The 20,869-nt window shown below is 40.5% G+C and overlaps 3 protein-coding genes across 13 annotated transcripts in view; 2 read left to right on the plus strand and 1 right to left on the minus strand.

Moving 5' to 3' along the window:
* syne1b (spectrin repeat containing, nuclear envelope 1b) overlaps window positions 1-10,310 on the plus strand; it is a 77,031-nt gene extending 66,721 nt beyond the window's left edge. For 3 of the 7 annotated variants that reach the window (XM_076108399.1, XM_076108402.1, XM_076108400.1), the window contains 16 exons: window positions 316-503; window positions 631-781; window positions 891-1,073; window positions 1,292-1,429; window positions 1,902-2,093; window positions 2,254-2,581; window positions 3,318-3,386; window positions 4,100-4,227; window positions 4,405-4,531; window positions 4,719-4,930; window positions 5,061-5,261; window positions 5,385-5,513; window positions 5,895-6,107; window positions 6,286-6,378; window positions 7,322-7,380; window positions 9,239-10,310. In XM_076108399.1, coding sequence (XP_075964514.1) covers window positions 316-503; window positions 631-781; window positions 891-1,073; window positions 1,292-1,429; window positions 1,902-2,093; window positions 2,254-2,581; window positions 3,318-3,386; window positions 4,100-4,227; window positions 4,405-4,531; window positions 4,719-4,930; window positions 5,061-5,261; window positions 5,385-5,513; window positions 5,895-6,107; window positions 6,286-6,378; window positions 7,322-7,380; window positions 9,239-9,476 — 2,649 coding nt within the window. In that variant the 3' untranslated portion in view covers window positions 9,477-10,310. The remainder of the gene's footprint in view (window positions 1-315; window positions 504-630; window positions 782-890; window positions 1,074-1,291; window positions 1,430-1,901; window positions 2,094-2,253; window positions 2,582-3,317; window positions 3,387-4,099; window positions 4,228-4,404; window positions 4,532-4,718; window positions 4,931-5,060; window positions 5,262-5,384; window positions 5,514-5,894; window positions 6,108-6,285; window positions 6,379-7,321; window positions 7,381-9,238) is intronic. The other 4 variants (XM_076108401.1, XM_076108405.1, XM_076108403.1 and 1 more) reach the window with 3 other exon arrangements.
* On the minus strand, window positions 10,109-15,925 carry ccdc170 (coiled-coil domain containing 170). Its single transcript, XM_076108407.1, has 8 exons — window positions 14,656-15,925; window positions 14,289-14,471; window positions 13,467-13,769; window positions 12,690-12,890; window positions 12,395-12,568; window positions 11,937-12,179; window positions 11,505-11,708; window positions 10,109-10,803 (listed from the first exon to the last, which is right to left on the minus strand). The coding sequence occupies exons 1-8, from the start codon at window positions 14,680-14,682 to the stop codon at window positions 10,519-10,521; spliced, it is 1,620 nt and encodes a 539-aa protein (XP_075964522.1). The 5' UTR covers window positions 14,683-15,925; the 3' UTR covers window positions 10,109-10,518.
* On the plus strand, window positions 15,772-19,556 carry rmnd1 (required for meiotic nuclear division 1 homolog). Of its 5 annotated transcripts, XM_076108412.1 has the most exons (13): window positions 15,773-16,056; window positions 16,373-16,509; window positions 16,598-16,846; window positions 16,943-17,048; window positions 17,159-17,234; window positions 17,620-17,659; window positions 17,777-17,877; window positions 17,966-18,072; window positions 18,160-18,224; window positions 18,350-18,426; window positions 18,727-18,847; window positions 18,955-19,151; window positions 19,252-19,556. In XM_076108412.1, the coding sequence occupies exons 3-13, from the start codon at window positions 16,676-16,678 to the stop codon at window positions 19,274-19,276; spliced, it is 1,086 nt and encodes a 361-aa protein (XP_075964527.1). In that variant the 5' UTR covers window positions 15,773-16,056; window positions 16,373-16,509; window positions 16,598-16,675; the 3' UTR covers window positions 19,277-19,556. The 5 variants fall into 5 exon arrangements, with proteins under 5 accessions (XP_075964523.1, XP_075964526.1, XP_075964527.1 ...); XM_076108408.1 differs by having other exon boundaries at window positions 15,772-15,930; window positions 16,373-16,846; XM_076108411.1 differs by having other exon boundaries at window positions 15,772-15,930; window positions 16,373-16,846; window positions 18,955-19,071.
* Window positions 19,557-20,869: the final 1,313 nt, after the last annotated feature.

The following is a 20,869-nucleotide window of genomic DNA, read 5'->3' on the forward strand; positions in this document are numbered from 1 at the left end:
AGAACTGAGTAGTTTCACTAGTTGTTGAGAAGTATTACATTTCCTCCTTTTTCCTCAATAGAGAAGCACTTATTTATTGGGACAGCTGAATCAAGAACTCTTTTGGAATTAACTATGTTTTGTGGTTCTTTAATGGCACATTATTAAAACTATTAGTCAGTGATGGAAGATGATTCATCTGACTGTATTCATCTTTGGGATTTTTTGATTATCTAAACTAATCAAAAGTCAATATTTTTCTCTTTCTCTCCCTCCCTACCTGTGTATCGTCCTATTATTACACTCACTCTCTGTTTCTCTTTCCTCACCTCTCAGGAGCTCCAGCGTGACATAGAGAAACACAGTACAGGGGTTGCGTCTGTGCTGAATCTGTGTGAGGTGCTTCTGCACGACTGCGACGCCTGCGCCACCGATGCAGAGTGCGACTCCATCCAGCAGGCAACTCGTAGTCTTGATCGCCGCTGGAGGAGCATCTGTGCCTTGTCTATGGAGAGGAGACTCAAGTAAGATGTCGGATGAAATCAAAAGAGTGTAATATGTAATAGTATGGAGGGAAAATAGGTCATTGTAATTATTGTATGTAAATATCTTTTGTTATTGTATGTAAATATTATGTTTTCCCTCTGGTAGAATTGAGGAGACGTGGCGTTTATGGCAGAAATTCCTGGATGACTTTGCACGATTTGAGGAGTGGCTGGCCACTTCAGAAAAGACTGCTGCTCGGCCCAACTCCTCTGGTGTACTGTACACTGTAGCCAAGGAGGAACTTAAGAAATTTGAGGTATACAAATCGTCTCTACCACTAAAAGCTTGTCCAATATTTTCTTTTTGATCTGGTAGGATGGTGCTGTTGATAAGGACCCTATTGATAAAACTCTGTGTTTCTGAAGGCCTTTCAGAGGCAAGTCCACGAAAGCCTAACCCAGCTGGAGTTAATCAATAAGCAATATCGCCGCCTGGCCAGAGAAAACCGCACTGACTCTGCCTGTCGTCTGAGGGAGATGGCTAACGATGCCAATCAGCGCTGGGACAACCTGCAGAAGAGGGTGGCATCCATCCTCCGCAGGCTTAAGGTACATGCATCATTACCTTCATGATTTCTTTATTCAAATCAAAGTTCAATCTCCACATGCGTTTTTGAATTTTCTTCTCACTTTAATGTTAGATGGTAGCATTTGTGATCTGCCTGTTTTACTTTATGTTAAATCAATGACTAATGAAGCTTAATATATATACACTACGTACATTGTACTATCATTCTAACAGCAGCATCTCTGTTTCAAACGTGCAGCACTTTATTAGTCAGAGAGAGGAGTTTGAGACAGCCAGAGACGCCATCTTGGTGTGGCTGACAGAGATGGACCTGCAGCTGACCAACATCGAGCACTTCTCTGAGTGTGACATTCAGGCCAAGATCAAACAACTCAGGGTAGGTTTGTCACAATGCGCCAGAGCAACATGGTCCGGAAAGTATTTGCTAAGCATACTTACAGATTTAATTAATTTATATTGTAATGTGTATATAGTTTTAGAAATATTGTAGTTTTAGACTTCCTGAGGATTTTTGCAGAGGGATTGCCTTACACACTTACCCAACAGACAAAGTAAGGGAGCTACAAACTAGTTACATTTTGATCGATTTCAAAAGTTACAAGCCCATCAAGTATTCTTCTTGTGGTGTAGAAGGCCTGAATATATTAGACTAGACTGACTGATATAACAAGATGACTTTCTCACAAGTCACGCTGAGCATTAAAATGATTGAATCAAATCAGGAACTTAACATCTAGGAAATGTCCTGCATTTAGAAATTGAGACTGTGAAAGGATCTTGTGTTCAGCTTGAAAAACAGAATTACTGAGGATTTGTTTATCGGTTCTCTTCCTCCTTCGGTCCCACAGTCTTTCCAACAGGAGATCTCCCTCACTACGGCCAAGATCGAGCATATCTTCCACCAGGGAGAGGCGCTGATAGAGAAGAACGAGCCTCTGGATGCTGCGGTCATCGAGGAGGAGCTGGAAGAGCTGCAGCGCTACTGCCAGGAAGTGTTTGGTCGAGTGGAGCGCTACTACAAAAAGCTCATTCGGCTTCCTGTAAGACCTGAGATTGAGAGCATAGCAAAAATTGTACATTTTTATCAAACCATGATTTCACCATCTAATGTGGCTTGATTCCAGGCATCAAATAGGAGTCTAAATTTATTTTTTTACAGACTTAAAACTGTAATATGTTATGTCTGTGCTTTTTCTTCAGCTTGCAGACGATGATACCGAAGTGTCGCTCTCGGACCGAGAGCTGGAGCTGGACGAGCCTTGTGATTTGTCCAGCCTACCATGGGGCGAGCGTTTGGGGGATGGCTTCCTGTCACCTCTGCCCTCCTCTGGCCGCTCGGCCTCCCTGGCAGCCCAGCTCCGGACCGAGCGCTCAGGCAGGGACACCCCAGCCAGCGTGGACTCCATTCCCCTCGAGTGGGACCACGACTACGACCTGAGCCGCGGGCTGGAGAGCGCCAGCAGGGCCCTGAGAGAACAGCAGAGTGAGGAGGGAGACTTCCTCCAGCGGCCTGCCTCAGCCTTGTCAGGTTAGTTTCCAAACACACACAGCATTCTGCTTAAAGATAAAGTGTTAACTGAGGCCTGAAGTGGTAAAACCCAAGTATTTCATAAGAAAAAAGCAAAGATCTGATAATAGTCAGAACAAAATTACACAAATATGTGTAGCAGAATAATATTTTTCTTCTTCACTGTCCAATTCATTATCTAGTGACCCGTTGCATGAGTCCAGCTGAAGTGTGATTGAGAGAGACACTCAATGCCAAACAGTCATAAAGTGCTGTTCAATGGCCAACTTTGCTCTGCCTGAGCAGGTGGAAAATAAGAGTTTGCCTGCAGAAACTAAATGTTAGCAAGTATATATAAGTGGTAGAAAAAGAATATGTTATAAAAATCACATGTAGCATCAAATTCCAGACAATATGCACTAAAATACAGTTGAGTATAATGATGGGTCTGATTGTTTTAGAACAGTTTGTTTTAATAGACTTTTTATCTCAGCTCATGGTTTGGGTTTGATCCATGGACCAAGGAGACTTTGTTAATACTTGACATAGTTTATTTTAGATGCAGGGTGAGTAACGTTTGTCACACAACATATTGTCGATACGGTGTATTTTCTTGTGACAGATAACTAGCGAACTCCATCTCCATTCATCTGGTGGTGCATAAAACATCAGATGAATATATCAGTTAGTCAGTTCATGGAGTCAAACAGTGTCATGCCCACTGCTGACTGTGTGTACTGTATAATGTTTCTTCCAGATGTAGTGATCCCAGAGAGCCCAGAGGCCTATGTTAAACTTACAGAACAAACACTGAGGTCCTCCACTGGTAGGCAACAGCAGACCCCAGCATGTCACAAGTGTTTGGGTCCAGAAATAACAGCTGCACACTGAGTGCTACCACACTTATAGCCTAATCACCGGCTTGGACTTTGATTTGTGTTGATTTCCTCTCTTATACAAACTTTGGGCACACGCTGTAACCAACGGCATCACTTTCTAACACCGAGGGATAGGGTCAATTCCATTTTTACTTCTTCAATTCACTGTTTCTGCGTTGGTTTCTAATTCAGCAGAACTGAAATGGAATTCAGCCTAACCCTTCTTTCTAACTGGCTTTCTTACTTTTGTTTGAGTGTGCTGTGTAGCTAACCTTCAGATTTATTTGACGTGATATTTGTGTTTCAGAAAAGCATGTTGTTTTATCGTCACGATGAACAAGTCTGAACTTCTTGCTGAAGGGATTGCAGATTTGTTTAAAGTCAACTTTTTAAAGGCTCCGTTCACACAGAGGCACATTGTGTAGGAAAAAATGCTTTTGAACTTAAAGATCGTGACTCCTAATAGAAGCAGGACAGGAGTGTGTGAGGTGGATCACTTGGCACCATGATCACCATCATTCTTTACTCTCCAAGTCTTGTGTTTCTCTGTCTGAACGGGGCCTTATCTCTTCTTAGGGTGTAAGAATATTTCAAGTAACCATTATAAATACAATACATGATCATAATCAGCAAAGATGACCAGTTGATGTTGTGTCTACAGGAGAGGTTGCCTCTACGGACTCACATCTTCACCCTCTGGATTCCAGCCGTTTCCACCTGCAACAAATGGACAGCGGTCGCAGCCGCACGCCCACAGGCACAGAGCTGGATGCCTCGTATATGGGATATGTATGTGTTGCTCTTACAGCTAAATGAGGACAAAAACAAATACTTCATAAATGTTTTTTGTTTGTTCCTCCAAATGTTGAAATGTATGTCTTATCATGAAACATGTAATATAATAAGCTTACACTGATTGCACTATGCAAATAGCATCGTGTAACCTAACATGCATCCATTCTGTAGATGCGGCTGCTGGGTGAGTGTCGGGGCAGTATTGACACAGTGAAGAGGATGGGCTTTGAGCTGAAGGAGGAGGAAGACGCGGTGTCTGGACTGGCAGATCCCAGTAGCTCAGAGTCCCAGACATCAGGTAATACGACACCTCAACCCATCCTGCATGCATACTATGTCCTACATTACCAAACATTTAAATGAATGTACATGAAAAGAAAAGGTTGAAATGTGTAAATGTTCCAGAGCTTTTATCCAGTGGGATACAACTCTGGTGAAATCAGCTTGGATAGTGAATCGTTTTCCTCTTACACCCTGTAATCTAGGAGTGATTGAGCGCTGGGAGCTCCTGCAGGCTCAGGACCTCAGCAAGGAGTTGCGCACAAAGCAGAACCAGCAGCAGTGGCAGCAGCTGAACTCTGACCTGAACAAAGTTTGGACTTGGCTGGGAGAGACGGAGGAAGAGCTGGAGCAGCAGCGGAGGCTGGACCTCAGCACGGACATCCAGACGATAGAGCAGCGCATCAAAAAGCTCAAGGTATTATTTTGTTGTTTTTTGGTAGTACCTATGCATGGTATGTTTTGATCATTTTTAGTTCTCTCTTTTAAATATATACAGTTTTTTTTGTCTGTTAAAGCAAAAACATAAATAAAATGTTTGTCTACAGGAGCTGCAGAAGGCATATGACAAGCGCAAAGCTATCGTGCTGTCCATCAATCTGTGCAGTGCTGAGTTTGTGCAGTCAGCCACAGAGGAGTCCCGAGAGCTGCAGGCCAAACTGAAAGACATGAACAACCACTGGGACAAACTGGGCAGCTCACTGGAAGAGTGGAGGTCTTCATTACAGGAAGCTCTCATGCAGTGTCAAGTAGGTGCCAGTCATCAGGATTAAGACAGGGAGCAGTTATTCTGAAAGTTAATGTGAGATTGTGAGCTGTAAATCATGCATGCAGCTGAAGCTCTACTTTTCTGATCCACATCTGACTTCCAGGACTTCCATGAGATGAGTCACGGTCTGCTGCTCTGGTTGGAAAACATTGACCGCAGGAGGAACGAGGTGGTTCCCATTGACCCCATCCAGGACAGTGACACTCTCCACGAGCATCATAAAACACTTACGGTACAGAAAATATTGTATATGTAAATATATAAACACAACAATGATAGGTGATATTTTGGGTCATATTTTAACTTTCACATAAAAGCCTTTGTGGCTCTTCATCCCACACCTACAGTGCATTGTCTTACCCGTTACGAGTTACCCTCTATTGGACAGTAGTTGATTATTTCGTAATAATCTTCATTGATGATACAACAAATTATTGCATCCAAAGCTGTAAAATGAATAAAACATAAAAGGGGTTACTTTTTTAGATAATTCATTGGATCCTGATTAAACACTATGAATTAAAGTATCACAACCTCTGTTTCAAATACAATGAATAATCCTAGTTCTCCTGGTGTTTTAGAGTTCATGTTTCAAATTCTCAATCCCCCACAGCAAATCCGTCTGGAGCTGCTGGACTCCCAGCTCAAAGTCGCCTCGCTGCAAGACATGTCCCTCCAGTTGCTGGTCAACTCTCAGGGCAGTGACTGCCTGGAGGCCAAAGAGAAGGTTCATGTTATTGGGAACCGCCTCAAACTGCTGCTTAAGGAAGTAACCCGAGACCTCAGAGAGCTGGCCAAGATTCTGGACATCACAAGCAGTCAACAGGTAGATCTTCACTTACTATACACCTGTGCAGTGTTTTAGATTTACAAGGATTTCCTCTAGTTTGTTTTCTGAAGTAGATTTATGAAATGGAAGGCTGTTACTTGCCTACCACTGTCTGATATTTCATGCGTCTCTCTCTTGCCTTCTCTCTCTTTTGTGTAAACGTTTCCTTTGACAGGATCTGTCATCTTGGTCATCTGCTGATGAGCTGGACACCTCCGGTTCCCTCAGTCCTTTATCAGGAAGGAGTACGCCAAGTCGACGACGATCGGTAACGTATTCATCTACCTGTACATGCTGCTGTATGTGAAGCCAGGTGTTCGGTTACCCCTCTGAGACAGTGCATACAGTAACTTGTGCCCCAAATGCCCCGTTGAAGGCCATGTTCACCCATGTCATCCCAAGATCTCTCCTCACACCTTTCTACACCTCCACAACCTGCTCTACACTCCCTCCCTCTGATTTCTGAACTTTTTTCCAGCCTTTTACTCTTCATGCATGTTGTGTATTCCAAGAGCAAAATCCTGCAAGATAACTAGGGAAACCTCTCTTTCTAACTTTTTATTTCTTCTTCACTTCCTTGGATGACTTTTTCATTTCTAGCTATCACTTTTTCTCTTCCGGTATTTCAACACTAAAACAAACTTCTGTCCTACAAATCTTTTTTCCCAAATAAACTTTCCTCTAATTTCTTCTCAGTCTAGTTTTGGTTTGATCTCTGTAGTTTTACTCTCATGAATACTGGCTTTCATGACACTGCTAAATATACAAAAGAAGCATATAAGCTCTGGTTATTATGATGTAGAAAGCATGACATCATATATGTTTTGTATTGTAGGCTGCAAGAATCAGTATTGATTCAATATGTATCTTGATATCAGTCCAAATAAGCATGTCGCTGCTTATATTATGTGTGTGTTACTGAATGTCACTGTTATCAAAGAATCCATGCATCACATTGCATAATTCCTAGCTGCCTATTTGCAATAAGTCTGTTGCACTCACAAGACGAAGCACTTCAAAGTAGTCACGCACTTTGAAAAAGCCAGATTCCTTGTTACCACGGTTTACAAAATCAATCTTCACATATGATTTTGTTGCTGCTCTTCTTTCATTTTGGGAGTTTTCTTTTCATCGGTAGCTTTGTCTTGATTTGCCTGGACTGAAACATACTTTCTTTCTTTTACCTTCCCCCCCCTGTTCATTGCAAACAGCAACGGGGCAAATGTAGTCTGTCACAGCCTGGACCCTCTGTGAGCAGTCCACAGCACAGGTACCTTTCTGTTGGTTTCTAGCACACCCAGAAGATAATGGAACTCGTCAGCCCATGATGCACTTGGAGGCCGATCCATGCTTTATAATCCTCCCCAACAACAGCTGTGTTTTTAAAGATTAAAATAAAATCCCAATTTCAGTTTTTGTGCCAGATTAGCAGCTCATGATAGTGAATTCCATCATCTTCTGTCAGTCTAGACGCTCTGTGTAGGCTCGGTGATGAGGTGCAATGCAGCCCACACATCCTTGATAAGAGTTTCACATGGGACGGTGCAAGGCCTCTTCTCCGGCAGTGTCCTTGGCTGCTTAATACCGCTAACCAGAGGGCATTTATTACGCATAACACAAATATTTCTCTATGTCTAACACTCCCTCGCTGTTACTGAGCACACACACCCTTTTTCTTCAAATTGCCGAACCAGTAAATGTCTGCAATGAACAATGCAAAGGCTGCAGTTTCTCTTTCTCGCTCTCTCGCGTGTGTGTGTGTGTGTGTGTGTGTGTGTGTGTGTGTGTGTGTGTGTGTGTGTGTGTGTGTGTGTGTGTGTGTGTGTGTGTGTGTGTGTGTGTGTGTGTGTGACAATTCTTCTTCTTCTTCTGCTGCTGCTGCTATCTCACCAACTATCCACCATCTCCTCCCCCTCAGTCTGTCATCTGTGAGTCTCAGGTCTCCATTTGTAAAGTGGTAAGGGGCACTTTTGGTAACATAGGACATCCTGAGTATAATTCATACATCATGAATGTCCATGCATTCCTGGAGTCAGGGATCGTCAGGGATCAGCAGGAATTAAATGAATTTAGAGAGTACAGCAGGCCTGTTTTCTCTTAATTTAGATGAATAAATCAATGTTGTTTAACAGTAGGTAAGTGTGACTGAGCTTCTCTAGATTAATTCCCTTTAGCTGCCCGTGGCTTCTAACCTTCGAGGCTAAAAGAAGACAGTTTTGCTGAGGGTGATGGTGACTGTAAATTATATAATTAGCTGGTATGACACTTTGGGAAATTTGTTTTTTTAGCTGGGAGCTCTTTTTGTTAGAGCTGGAACCACGGAAGTAGGCTAGCTGTTTCCCACTGCTTCCAGTCCTATGCTAAGCTAGGCTAACCGTCTCATCCAACTCTCAGCAGGAAAGCAAAATAACATATTTCCCAAACTTCCTTCAGAAAAGCTTACCTCAACTACTTTGTCAAAGAGGACGGTTCTAAGTGCTATTGCTCCTCTTGCCTCGGCACGCTTTGCATTTTTCAGCAGGACTTTCAAAGAGTCCTTTTTAAAACATATGTTACTATTGAGCTGACACTTGCAGCATGCCTTTTGTCTGTTAGCCTAACATCCTTTGCAAAGGAATGCAAGCTCACGTATTAAATGTATTTGTTTGGTGCAGGATTGTACAGTATGTATGCTTTTGTGTGTCTTTGTACCTGTGTTTAGCCACCCAGTGTCAGTCAGCATGTAGATCACAGTGTGAAACATTGTCCTGACATTGTTTTTGAACCACGTTGGCGATGTCTTAGAAACACAGCATTGTGCTTATAAGCACTGTCACGCAGTTCCTCTATCGCTGAACTGAGGTCTTATTTGGATTGAAAATTGGTAGACAAGAGATTACAGAGAAGTTCAAGTAAAGCTTGTTTATTAATTCAGACTAATTTAATCTGTCAGTTATTCTCACTGAGTTTATTCTTGTGGACAGAAAATAAAAACCCATTTTAGGTCGTTGTGATGTGATGACACAGGTCTAAAATTAGGAACCCAGATGTCAAAACAGATAGCAGGATTTTGTTCGTTCTTATTGATCCATGTGAGAAACTAAACGCCAGTCTGTGCTGCTGTGTTGTGAATGCGTGTGTTTGAGCAGGTCTCGCAGCGACGCTGGATCCGCTTCCTTCCCTTCTGACTCGGAGACAGCTCGTAGATCCTCGTTTCTGCGGCGCGTCCTCTGGGTCGCGTTGCCTCTCCAGCTGGTCATGCTCCTGTTGGTGGTCTTTGCCTTCCTGCTGCCAATGACCGAGGAGGACTACTGTGCTCAATCCAACAACTTTGTTTATTCCTTCTACCCGATGCTCAGCTACGCTAACGGACCACCTCCAGTGTAGACTGGCTGTGCGAGCGTTTCATTTCAGTACTCGTGCATCTGTATGACTTGACTTGAAATTGCATTGATATCCTTTTAAAAGGTCAATCATGTTGGGAGCAAAAAAAATGATCTTGGTCATCCATTTGTGCTGCAGAAAAAACAGCTGCCATCCACATTAAATATCTTTGTGTGTAGCACATAGGAACAAGCATCTCACTTTGTTACTCTGTGTAATGATGTGTCAATTAAGGAGCATCTTTGGTGGAACTAAACTGAAGACACAGTGGACATTGCTGAATGAACTGGAGATCAACTCAGTGGCATATACATGAGATGTGTCAGTGGATAACACCAAAGGCAAATACTGAAATTTAGCCTGTGAATTTGCTTGAAACTCAAAAATTTGTAAAACAAACACAAAAAACATTTAATATATCTTACATTGTGATTATTTTTTTACCTGTATTTTGGCATGCAGTTCTGATCTTTGCTTTTATTTACTTATCTCCGTCATTGTGTCCATCTTTAACTTGAGTTACATTGATACATGTAAGATTCTTTTAAGCCAAGTCGTGTTGTTTTAATATCAAAGCCAGACACATTTCAAGAGTTTAATCTTCAACATCAGTCACCCATTGTCTTTATACGTCTTACTGTTTTATTTTTCAACAAAATATTAAACAGGACTTTAGGATTGAGAAATATGAAATATAGAACTATTGTATATTTTGTATGACCGTCAGTATCAAATGTATAACAGTCGAGGATTATTTAACATGTGTATATAATGGTTACAAATGAATATGAAAAATGTATGTATATGCGACCATCAAAAACAATGAATGCCAAATCATCATGTTTATATTTGTCTTTTTATTTAATTTTTTATGTGATTTTACATGTTTAACATTTTTTCAGTGAATCAAATTTCTACTGCTTTTTTTCAAAACACAAATAAGAAAATATGATGTTATATGATTTGATTTATTTTGATGTACTTTTTAGACAACAAGAATACATTAACATTTAAACACAGTTTGGCTTAAGTATAATGTATAAATCTAGGCTTCGTTAAGGGGATCTGCTTCCCCTGGATAAGCAGACGTGGAGGTAGAAAGATCAAAAGAGGAGCTGGTAGGAAGGTCCTGGCTTTGGGCGAGATGAGGCCTCTGGTGAGTAGGACAGTGCCAGGGCAGATTAACATGATGATGATGATGAAGGTGGTGCTGGTGATGATGAGGGTGAAGAAAGGTCTCCAGCGATTTGATGATTTCATAGTTTGGAAGAGCCAGAGCTGTGGCATCCAGACCCAACATCTGGGAAACAACCATCCGGAAATCCACCGACTGAACGAGAGAAAAGAATATTGAGTTTCATTTAACAGCTTTTTACAATTGCTAAGAAACAGTTTCTGAAGCCAGTGCTCTCTTTGTTGAAACTCTACACACAAAAAGCAAAAACATGATCACAAATTAAAAAGTATCTTTTCAGAACACACGTCAAAACTATTTAAACTCCTCTAAAATCGTATTTTTGCCAAAACACCAATAAATAGCTCTTTCCACAAGCCAACTGTACACTGATACTGTGCTAAGTATAAAACACTATTATCTGATCTTTGGCATTTTCATTTGTAGCAGACTGTGAATACAAATACAATGTGTTTATTCTCAATACTCGTATACTTACAACAGTATCGCACACAGTTACTTTAACTGAAGATGACATGAACATAGTCACTGCATTGTACTGTAAACAATAATGTAATTACAGTCCAACTCTCTCCATTGCTGTGCACACCAAAAAGCAAACCTGAAGTATGTGTGTGTTTTAAAATGTCTTGTAAAGTGTAAAGCATACAAAGTGCTTAAAGTTTAGCATCACTGGTCAATAGACAGATAGATAGCTACATGAGATAGTGGTTTCAACAGTTTTTGTGTCCTTTCAATCACAAAACAAAAACTATAAAGGCATAAGAAGTATTCAAACTGTAAATATCACCACACTATTTGAAACTCTTTGTTCAGATGTTGCATCGTTCCCTCACCTCTCTCTCGCTGTCGGACAGCTGAGTCAGGCTCTGTCTGAGCGAGGTGAGTTGTTGCTGGTCCTCTCTGCTCTCCTTCTCTCGGCTCTGCAGGTCTGAGCTCACTGTGTTCAGCTTCTTCTCCACCTTGGCCTTCCCGTCCGCCAGCTGATCCAGCCTCTTGTTCTGCTCCTGCATGGCCTGACTCTGTTCCACGGCTTTCAACTTGGCACGTCGGACAGAGGTGTTCAGTGAAGCAACTGTTATTCAATGGCTTTATTGCTCTGGAATACTCTGATACTTAAAAAAAATATACATGGTTGTTCTCAGAACCAACCTGCAGTATAACCCGCTCCTTTCACCCACACATACACAGACATAAACACAAATAAATTATGAGGTGAAAATGCCTCTGCATTTATTGTTAGGGGCCTGAACCCCTCTCCCCTCTACCTTGAGCTGACTGGTGTGGGACAGCTGGGCCTCGAGCTCAGTGTTGGACAGCTTGGTAGCCTTCAGCTCGCCTTGGAGACGCTCCAGTTTTTTCTGCAGCCTCCTGGCCTCCAGATGAGCATCACCTCGTTCCACAGCCAACGCTGAACGGCTCCTCTTCTCCTCCTCCAGCTCTGACACCTTCTTCCTCAGGAGCTGGATGTGGAGTCCTTTGCTCTCTAGTTGGTCTTTCTGCGACTTCAACTATTGGGAAAAGGAACATTTTGATTACAGGCGCATTGCTGGTCGTGCCGACACAACGACTGTTTTGCATTTGTGCGTTTAGAGAGGAAGTTTTCATCACAACCTAAATAAAAGATGTGATCTTCAAACCCCATTCAGCACATTTGTATGAGCTTCTGATTGGTTGTTTGAAACCTTGACAATGAGAGTAATTACACTCCAAGTTCCAAGCCCACCTTTCGCTGCAGACTGTAGGTCAGACCTTTGCTCTCCACCAAAGCAGTTGCCTCTTGTTTGACAAGCTGCTCTGCCCGTGACAGGATGAGTTGTAGCCTCATGTCGAAGCCCAGATCCACAGCAATACTGTCGACCTTCATTGTCTCTGACAGCTGTTCCAGGAACTCTTCATACTGTTAAAAAGAAACACTAAGTAATAATGGACGGAAGACTACTGGATACTTCTGTCATCTCAATACTTTTTCTTACGTATTTACCAGTAGCTGTAACTTATTTTCTCCTGATTTTACTCACATGCTGTTTGCTGTGTCTCAGCCCGTCACGCTGCATGTCTGCTGCCAACAGCTCAGTCTCCAGACCTTGCAGTCGCTCCCTCAGGTCCTGGACTCGCTGCTCTGCAAGCTGAGCCCTCTGCAGTGCACCGTGCTGGAGCTCCGTCCGCTCGCGCAGCTCCTGAGAGACGTGACACAGCCTGGCTTCCATCTCTGAAAAAGACTGCCTCCAAAAAATGTAGTAAGGATGCTATTTATCTTGGAGGAGGAGTGCCTTTTTGAGACATGGAAACCCAAGATTTAATGTAATGGGAAATGTGTTGGAAAGTAACTAAATACATTTTCTCAAGTGCTGTATTTAAGTACAGTTACACTTTTTACCCCACTGCATTTATCTGAAAAAGGTACTACTTACTTTGTTCATCAATATTTAAACTTATTATAAACACTTAAAATGCATCTTATAGAGTAGATTAAACCGCCCAACAAAATGAACAAAATTAGCTCTATCACAAATATATTAAAAGGCTTCTTACACTGTAGTGAAATATCAGAAATAACAATAATATTCACTGAAAAATATATTTTAAAGAAGTGAGTGTCTGTTCAAAAAGCCATACATTAGGCTCTAACATTAGGGAAATACTTGTAATATAAAGAAGAACTTTATTGTGAAAACAACTTGTTTCGACTTGGGCTCTCTCAATAAAGTTGTTCATATTTGAATTTCTGGAAGTTTGACCTTTTAAGACTTCTTTCCTTTCAGCTTGTGCCAGAAATCCCTGCTCTGGTTCCTCACCTTATTGCAGACATGATCCAGGTTGTGTAAAACGTCTTTCTCTGTGTGCAGGATGACGTTCTCAGACTTCCCCTGCAGCAGGCCTGCCACTTTTTTCAGGAACATCTGTAGCTTCTCCCCAGCTGCCTGGCTCTCTCCTTGGCTCGACTGTAGCTTTCTTTCAAGCTCGTCCACCTGTTTCTCCAAACAGCGGGACTCTCTCCTCGCTGCCTCTATGACTCTCTTGCTGGCGTCAAGCCGCTCCATTAGGGTTCCCCTCTCCATCTCAACGCTCCTCCTGCCCACCACCAGGTCGTCTAACTCCTGAAGGAGGTAAAAACACCACAAAGAGTCACAACACACAATGTTGTCAGATGTTTAATATAAGACCATGTCCAGGAGAAACTTTGATATGGTTCTTAATGGTTCCAGTGCAGAACTGCACACCAGGGCTGTAGCAAAGACACCAATGTATTCTTTGGGTGGGATTTTGTTTTTTATTAACCTGGGGGTAGTATTCATTAATTAACGCAATTAAAAACTTACACATGGAGGTTATTTTATAGGTTGATTCCAGTATTTATATACTCAATTTGACTACTGTTAAACCAACTAAATAAATCAATGACATTAATCACTATCTACCCACAAAAGGTTATTCCTTGATGTGTGGAGTAGGCAAAAACGTATACCTAAAAATCCCTGGAAACGTTTCATAAATAAAATCTAAACATTTTATAGACTTTTCTTTTGGTGTCTGGGCAGACTTTTTTGATGGGTGCACTGTACTATGTCGTTTTAGAATAAACTTGAGTATGGAGAGTTCAGGAGCTGTGTAAGTACCCCTTTTAGTGACCCGAGAGCTGCTGCACTGCTGGCAGCCTTCCTCCTCTCTCGGTCCAGTTCTGCCACCAGCCTCAGCACCGTCTCTCTGCTGGCTCTACACTCCACCTCACAGGATCTCACACTCTCATCCAAAACAGCAATTCTCATCTTCAGCCTCTCCGTCTCGTGAGACTGGTCCACCTAGTCATTTTAAAAAAGCATTCCAGAGATATCATTTATAATAACTTTATAATTGTATAATCTGTAGTAGGACATTTATCAATTATAAGCTTAAGAAGCTCAACATCAGGTGCAATTTAGTTCCTGCTCGATAACAAATATGTCATAAAGATAGTTATAATTCATTTATGTTCTGTTAGCATACCTCTTCAGAGTTTTCCATAACTTCCATGATTAGAAGTGTTGCAGGGGAAGTGAAAATATTAGAGAATTGTCTCTGTTTAAGAAGTCTCCTGGCAACAGCAAACACAAGCTATACCAGACTCCACCAGAGGGGGTGCTGTAGCAGTGACAACGTCTGACACTATACAGTAAATAACAGAAAATATATGTAATTCATAGCTTATAAAACAGTGAGAAAATGCATTAAATAACACTAAAAAATGATGCATGTGAAGGTTAACTCAGAGATATTCATTTTGAAGCCCTAAGTTAAGACTTTAAGGTAGCCTATTGTAGGGCACCAACTTGAGTCTTCTCAATTCACTATTCACAATACAGTAATTACATTTAGACTGTATGGTATGTTGCACAAGGCATGATGATTGTTGCCACTTGTTCAGTTCAGTCCTTGCAAGTATATCATTTATGATACATTCAGTTTCACTTGGGAATTTTGTCAAAATGACAAACATACTATAGTGAACTATAAACAGTTCCTGACCATTTAAAATGATGTAAGGTCTACATTTGACATCTTATCACCTGTTATTATTGCTTTAGTGTGGACATGAGTGTGCTTATTCACTGCAAATATCCAGTATTTCACAAGGGAAAAGTCAGAAATTAAAAACAAATATATTCTGTAACATAAATGAAGGTGGTCCCAAACTGTAGGTTGGAAACCACTGGCCGGTGAATAGCTTTTAACTATGGTACATTTTGGGGGAACATTTAATGCATTTATCAGACAGCCAACAGTAGAGAGATGACAGGAGGTGAGAGGAGAGAGATGAGGAAGGGCATGCAACAGACGTCCCCAGTCGGATGTAAACTGGATATGTTGTGTGGCTCATGGTTTAACCCCTGCAGTAGTTAATGATGCTTGACATAACTAATTTAACCGAAACTTAAATATGACAAATTGATTTTAACTGCATTTTTTAAAAAGTGTAATACGCTGTCAGTGGACCCAGAGGTCGTGACTTACAGCCCTGGTGCTTGGCAGCAACGCATAACCTGCCAGTCAATAATCGGGGCCGACAACGGCCTGGGCAATACGTTGGTACGTCACCATAAACAGGAAATGAGCCGCAACAAAACTTTATTAGCAAACAGCAAACCCATGCAGCGAACACGCCTCCTGTGTCTGTCTCTGTCATGCCGCTGTACTCACAGTTACACATGAACAAAAACCGTTGTTTTCGGACGCGTTGAATCATTCGACTCCTGTTGAATCGCTTATTTTCTTCATTTACCGGTAAGCTAACCAACGGCTAACGGCTACATATCGGTTAGCCTTGACGTTACACACTGATCTGTGATCTGCTAGCACGCCCACCACCTCCTCTGTTGGCTTGTAACTTAGTTGAAGTTACAGCTCCAGGTACTGAACCGTATTTATTTAGTGTTTTGCTCTCACAGTGTATTTGAAATGGTTATATCGTAAGCAGACGTAACGTTACTGGTGAAGAGTGTGATATCTAACGTTAGCTAATGTAGTCAAGGTCAGTGTAGCTTATTCTGGCTTCAATTTTTATACTAACATTGGATTAAAGATGTCTGAAATTACATATTTAAGTGTATGTGCTAATATATCCAGGTTGTGGTTCCAGAGTGCTCTGTAATGCATACACAGTAGAGTATAATACATTATGATGCATCTTTTGAAGGTACACTGTTGGCTGTTTCCTGTGTTGCAGCTCACCTGTGCAGCTGTCGATGCTAAGATGCTCCTCCGGAAGTTGTGGTCCAGACTGGGAGCCCAGCTGCCAGCAGAGTGGAAACCAGTCTGCATCTGTACCTCGGCCTGTCTCTCCCAGTCCGTCCAACCACACAAGTATGAATCCACACCCAGGACTCACTCAAACTGGTCTGCTCCAAGGATCTTTTCAAGGCCCTATCATTTAAACACTCTTTACCAACAGCTGGAGCATACCAGACGTGTTCCGCCTGCGTTAGTTGGGTTTAACAGTAACAGCAGCACTTTGATAACTGACCCTGGGATGCTGACTAAATGTGGAATTGGACAGAAGCGTTTTTATTCACCCGACCTTGTGAAGTCGGTGTTAAAACCGAGTTTAAAACCAGCAGCGGTGCCGGTGAAAAGGGTTCCCAAAGGACCAAGAACGAAACAACCTTCCAGAGCCAATCAGCCCTCCCTGAACGTGGACAAGGTGATTCAGCCATCTGATAATGACGGATCTTTCTATGTGTTCATACACGTCTTGCTTGTGTTTTAGTGATTAATTCAAACCTGTGTTTCTCTGTAGGATATGATGCAATGTATTGCCTTTGCAACAGCAGATCAGTATCATTTGCCAACACTTTGCCACGACTTGATCAGCCACGGCTTCCATGAGATAGATTTACCAAGAGGTATGATTCAAAAAAATATTTATGGAATACAACATTCCTGGGAATTAAATGTGATTATATGCTGCTCGGAACAACGACCACATTTAATGAAAGACACGTTTTAATTGCAGATGCCTCAAATGTGCTGGTGATAAGCACAGAGATGGCTGCAAAACCAGATGACGACGCTCTAATGTTCTTCTTCAGGTAGAAATATATACAGTGTGTGTGTGTGTATATATATATATATATATATATATATATACAATATTTCCATACCTAAGTTTAGATATTGTTTTATTTAGGCAATGTTCTTGTTGATGCACTGATAGTTCATTGTTTTGTTAGATGAATTAATGGGTTGTAGAAAATATTTATATTGAAAAACAAATGGCGATTACTGTCATTAATAAAAAATATATAAATGATATTGGCAATGATGTAAAATATATATATATATATATATATATAGATATATAGATATATCTATATATATATACTGTATATATCCAGCTGTAATTGCAGTGTTATGGCAATTTTCTGTTTATTTTTTGGTAAATTACTGACTGACTTTTTCTTTCTGTCATTTCAGGGAAGGCTCAGTCGTTTTCTGGAATGTTGAGGAAAAAATGGTTTAAAAAAAGCAACATTTTTTTTTTTAAGTATAAAATTTAATTACTTGTAATCCTTGTTTACTTTGTTACTGTAGCATACTTCTTGGACAATGTGCATATTTTCTGTCTCTACAGTTGAAAAAGGTGTTGAGAATATTGGAACGTCATGAGATCCAGCCCTATGAAGTAGCATTAGTCCACTGGGAAAATGAGGAGATTAACTACACTGTTGGAGAGTACGTTGATACTCACTCACTCATTAAATACGTTGTATTATTACGCACATGTGCTCCATACTTTCTGTATTTTTTCTCTCTTCTTCAGGGGAAACACGAAGCTTGAGCGCGGCAACTTTATCCTGAGTGACAAGATGGAACAACATGAAGCGGTTCTGGAGAAATTTGCATTTTCAAATGCGCTATGTTTGTCTGGTGAGAGCCGGCGCTCAGACTATAAATCACAAAGATTTGAATTGTTATGTTCCAGCACTGAGTTTGACCGCATGCTTTCTCTTCCAGTGAAGCTGGCGATATGGGAGGTGTTCTTAGACAACTTTGTGGAGTCAATTCAATCAATTCCAGAGGTACAGTGGACACAAAGAAATTCTGAATAATTGATTATCTGTAATGGTTGTTTGTTTGTGCGGAAGGTAGACCATGCATCAGTGCTCCACTTAATGCTAATGTCCTAATCTGTTCATCTCGTTAGACGCTGAAGTCTGGCAAAAGAGTTAAATTGTCCTCTGCAGAGGTTATGAAGAAGATAGGTGAACTTTTCAGCTTACGGTAAATTCTGTTTTCTTTAAATAGCAGTTTGTTCAGAGGGAACTGCATCTTTTCCTTTTCTCTTTTTTCAAGGTTTAAGCGAAACTTTCCAGTTTTTTCCGCTTTAAACCTCAGATTTGTTGTTTTTTGTAAATTCAGTTTGTATTTGTCAGGATATCGGTAGCAGAACTTTGCTCACATCCATGTATTTTGTTGTTATTGCCACTCATTGTTAGGTAATTACAATTCTAAGAACCATTGCCGGTCTGCTGGGGTGACAGACTGTTTAAAACCTTTTGTATTCGCATGCTTCTCGGACAGACACTGTATAAACCTGAGGTCGGACCTGCTCATCACACCTGATTTCTACTGGGACCGAGAAAACCTGGAAAAACTCTACGACAAGACGTGCCAGTTCCTCAGCATCAACCGCAGAGTCAATGTAAATAAAGCTGCTCCTGAGGATAATGTGGCGCCATAGTTGTAATGTAGAGACTCATTCTGGCGCTACGCTTCTGATCTCAGTGAGAAACATTTGTCTGTGTTTAGGTCGTGAATGAGAAGCTGGAACATTGTTCACAGCTAACGGATTTGATGAGGAGCCACCTGAGTGAGAAGCACAGCTTGAGGTTGGAGTGGATGATAATCATCCTCATTGCTATTGAGGTAAGGAGAGAAGAGATCCTTTGTGCCCTTTGTTTATTCATCACATCAAACCATCCAAAAACATCCTCATGTGAACACTGGTTAGTCTACTTTAATTAGATTAATTATAAGATAATATAATTCATTAAAATTCTCAAAATATTAGTTTAAGCTTATTTGTTTTTTGTGTTTTTCTCGTAGGTTATGTTTGAACTTGCAAAAATGATCTTCTAAGCGGCTCCTCCAACAATACACAAATCTATAAAGGACACTGCGGAGAATGCTGCACTGTACACATGTACTATGTGTGACAATGTTTTCTGGAAGAAACTGCAATTTAATGTCTTACTTTTCCTGTTCCACAGTACATTCATTTCAGCAACACACAATCACGTTTTCTTTGTGATAAAATGAGATGCGCTAATTTTTGTTAAATTTATGAAGTTCAGGAACTCCAACTGTGAGTGCTGTATTATAAAAGATGCAATAAAGTGTTTTAAATGTTATATTGAATGTTTGACAGCTGTGTTTCTGGGTTTGCATGTACAATATCAACTTATTGAGAATATTATTAGTCAAGTAGAATGTCTAAAGCTAACTTATGATCACTAGAGGTTTCAATATGCAAGAATAATTTGTAATAAAAGATGTACTTGAAATAACCAGGTATGAATTTATTCCAATAAAATAATAGTTTATACATAACATATATGTAAATATATAAACACATAACTCAGGTTTATGTTTTGCATTTTGTAATTATTTAACATCAAAGATCAGCAAGAATTTTCCATTAACGTCCGTATATGTGGAAAGAAATCATCTCCTTCAGGTGACTGAGGTTTACACACAAACCACTGGGAGATAGAACGGGATGAGTAAAGCTGCCATCATTGTTTAAGGCTTTGCTGATTACAATTGAATTAATGATAAATACATATGTGAAGATTCATTTAACTTCAAACAATCTTAAAACTTGCCACAGTAAAAATTCTGGTAGATTAAAAATGAGCACATGAGTGTATAAGCATTAATCATTATGTACAAGATGGTTTACAGTAATAGTATGTTCAGCTCTGCCTATAGTCTTTACCTGCATTGACCTGTTTAAGTGATTAAGCAAAACAGTTTATGAGCACAGATGATACAGTGAAATATCTACATATACTATTAGCATCCTTTTAGGTCAAAATAAATGAACATTTGTCCAGTGCCTGGGTTATGTACATTATGAATTAATGTTTTTTAATACTTACACAAATCTATTTGAAGCACAAAACTGCTAACAAGAATGCTGTCTTATACTCTTAGACATTCATCTAAAAAAAGATCAAAATAGATCTTTGCAAAAACATGATTTATAATTGAAAAGATCTGACATGATTGGAAAATTGCACTATAAAGAAACAGCTCATGAGAATGATTGAACAAAGCTATTGGATAATGGATGTAGTTCACTGTCAAACCTCTAGAATCACACTGCATGCACCCTGAGCCAAGCGTAGCAGTTCTCCAGTTGATGTTGCTCGTACTAGGTCTCTCTCATTAATCGCACACATTATGATAATAATAAGTTGAACAAAATGTCAAATAAAAGCAGCAGAATGCTGTTTCCTGTAAAGTTCTTCTACCACTGTCAGCGCTACTCTTTAGTGGCTTTTTGAAAATTTCTTACAAACTTGAGGGACTTCCTTTTTGATTGTCCAACCTTGAAAAAAAAAAAATAAGATATTAATTAATTTGGAAATTCCATTAAATGTGATGCATGATTTAATAAGTGTACTGGAATAAAGAGTTGAATAATGGGACAAATCTTGCA

This window comes from Anarhichas minor, unplaced genomic scaffold (assembly GCF_050575085.1).
Source record: "Anarhichas minor isolate MPS153535 unplaced genomic scaffold, ASM5057508v1 ptg000040l, whole genome shotgun sequence".
Classification (NCBI taxonomy): Eukaryota; Metazoa; Chordata; class Actinopteri; order Perciformes; family Anarhichadidae; genus Anarhichas; species Anarhichas minor.